This window comes from Oratosquilla oratoria, chromosome 27 (genome assembly GCF_046742065.1).
Source record: "Oratosquilla oratoria isolate Oo_2021 chromosome 27, ASM4674206v1, whole genome shotgun sequence".
NCBI lineage: Eukaryota > Metazoa > Arthropoda > Malacostraca > Stomatopoda > Squillidae > Oratosquilla > Oratosquilla oratoria.
The window spans coordinates 40,936,799-40,939,083 of NC_134803.1; the positions used below are offsets into that span (position 1 = coordinate 40,936,799).

At 41.6% G+C, this 2,285-nt stretch overlaps 1 protein-coding gene across 1 annotated transcript in view; it reads left to right on the forward strand.

Annotated features, from left to right (window-relative positions):
• LOC143039992 (uncharacterized) overlaps window positions 1–1,966 on the forward strand; it is an 11,369-nt gene extending 9,403 nt beyond the window's left edge. Inside the window, exons 6-7 of the mRNA XM_076210511.1 lie at window positions 299–406; window positions 830–1,966. Coding sequence (XP_076066626.1) covers window positions 299–406; window positions 830–994 — 273 coding nt within the window. The 3' untranslated portion in view covers window positions 995–1,966. The remainder of the gene's footprint in view (window positions 1–298; window positions 407–829) is intronic.
• The last annotated feature ends 319 nt before the right edge of the window (window positions 1,967–2,285 follow it).

A 2,285-nucleotide genomic window follows, 5' to 3' on the forward strand; every position in this document is an offset into this window, starting at 1 on the left:
CATCATCATCATCATCATCATCATCATCATCATCATCATCATCATCATCATCACAAACATCACCATCACCTCCATAAATCCCCGACCTCCTGCACCACCATCACCCCCACTCTATCCACCATCGTTAAATCTTGATTACTGATAATTGATCATTAATAAACCTTGTCATTGCAGTATTTAAGAAGGCTAGATAACTTTATGGATGGGGATGAATAGTGGTAACGAACATGGAACTGGCTACTGTAGGCCTTATGGTCTCTTGCAGTCTCATTTCATCCTTATATTTTGATGTTTCCAGGTGAGCGTGCAGGCCTGGGGAAGGTGTGTGTTCTTGAGCTTGTGGACAGGTGACCTCAGCTTCCGGACTCCTGCTCCGCTGCCTAAGAAGATCCACTGGTGTCGATCGGTGAGTCCTTCGGGAAGCCAAAAATGCCAAATTTTGTTTTGATGGGTATCTTTGGCTAAACGAGTTTTGTTGAGGCAAAGTTTGACGAGGCAAGGTTAGGAGGTTTCTGTAGTTAATCTTATAAGCTAGAGTCTTAAAAAAATCTAACTGTAGAAAGCGATGGTTGTCGTTAGCTAAATGAATCTTGCTTAGGCAAGGTTACGCGAGGTATGGTTAGGTGGTTTTTGTAGATAATCAGCTAAAGTCTTAATTAGAAAAAATAATCTAATTTCTAATGGTAAAAAAAAAAAAAGAAAAAAAAATTCGCTAGAACTGGGGAAAGGTTTTAAAAGTACATTCCTGAGACTTACGCTACTGTATTCCTACTCATGCATGGCTTCAAGCATTCTTCTTATGCTTCTTTTCCTCAACGTACTTCCCCAGATGCTCATGGAGTCTGTGACCGCGGACACTACCTACCAAGTCAACGTGACTTCACGTCATCCTGATGCCGATTGTCATGGCGTCGAAGTCTTTTGTGACTCCAAGAGAGAACCTTTGAACGAGGTAGTCAGCGCCAAGGTGTACCATACCCTCATCTTTGGGTAACAAGGTCAACCTTGAGACCAGGGACAGAGGAAATCGGATGGGGTCATCCTTGAAGTTAACAGTGTGGGGTAACAAGATCATCTTTGTGACGAGGGACAATGGGACTGAAAAGGATTATTAAAGTCTTCCCAATTGCCTTTGGCCCTGTCCACACTAGCGGTTACAACTACTGCTCTTCAATTACAGTGTAAATCAATGGAAACGTTCCCACACAACCGTGCAGTTATTCCTTAACTATGAGGCACCGCCGCAGTTTCCATGCGGTTCAAACCGCTAGTGTGAACAGAGCCTTCGTGTTGTCTTCATGCGGCTCATTTCAACCGAATAAAGCCGTCTGGCTTTGGCCACAACAGATGATTCCTTAACCTTTACGACGATACGCCAGATGGCTCAAGATTTTTTTTTTTTTTTTTTTTTTTTTTTTTTTTTAAGACTCTCTTTGGCCACTCCAGAGACTCCCTTTCGATGTTCCAGAAGAGGAATTTGAGGCAAAGAATGCACCTCGAGTAGTCTATATGTCCAGAAGAAGATGAAGACTTCGTCGTGTCCCTTGGATTCAGATACACATGTGATGTATGTTGGTTCTGCTGTGGGATCGTTTAAGGCGTTATTACACTGATTTATTTTCCCTCAGCGCTTTACTACCGAACGAGTGCTAAAGTGATGAACAGAATCATCTGGCGGCAGTGATAATAGGGAGAAAGTACCATCATAGACGCAAGGGGCAACGAAGGTGACAGGACTATTTGCGATACGCTGTGACTTTGACCATCATCCAGGAAAAATAAATCCTTTGCAATTTCTTTCGTTCTTTTCTTTTAAAGCTGTTATTACCTGGAAAGCAAGGGTTGCTAGGCATGGAAAGAATCCTTCCACCGACCCCTGCTGTTCCAGTTTCGCTTGTCTCTCTCATTCTCTTTTGCTTGTGTTCCAGTAAATTTGTAAAATGACTATAATTGATACCAACTAGCACGAATGAGTTTGATTGTCCCAACTTGCAAATAGCAGCTACATTGAGCAGGTCATACAAGCAGATAGATGCTCTCTTTGTTACTATGGCTGTTCTTGTCGATTTATTTGTTGTTGTTAATGATGATGATGTATTTGGTACTGATGTTATCATTGTTGTTATTGTTGTTGTTGATGTATTTGTTGTTGCTATATGATAATCTTTCTGCAGTGGTTCTTGTTCTTCCTAGGATCTATTATTGTTGTTGCATTTCTTAGCGCTGATGTTGACGGCGCCTATCGTATTATTGATGTTGTTAAATTTGCTGACTGATGGGTTATT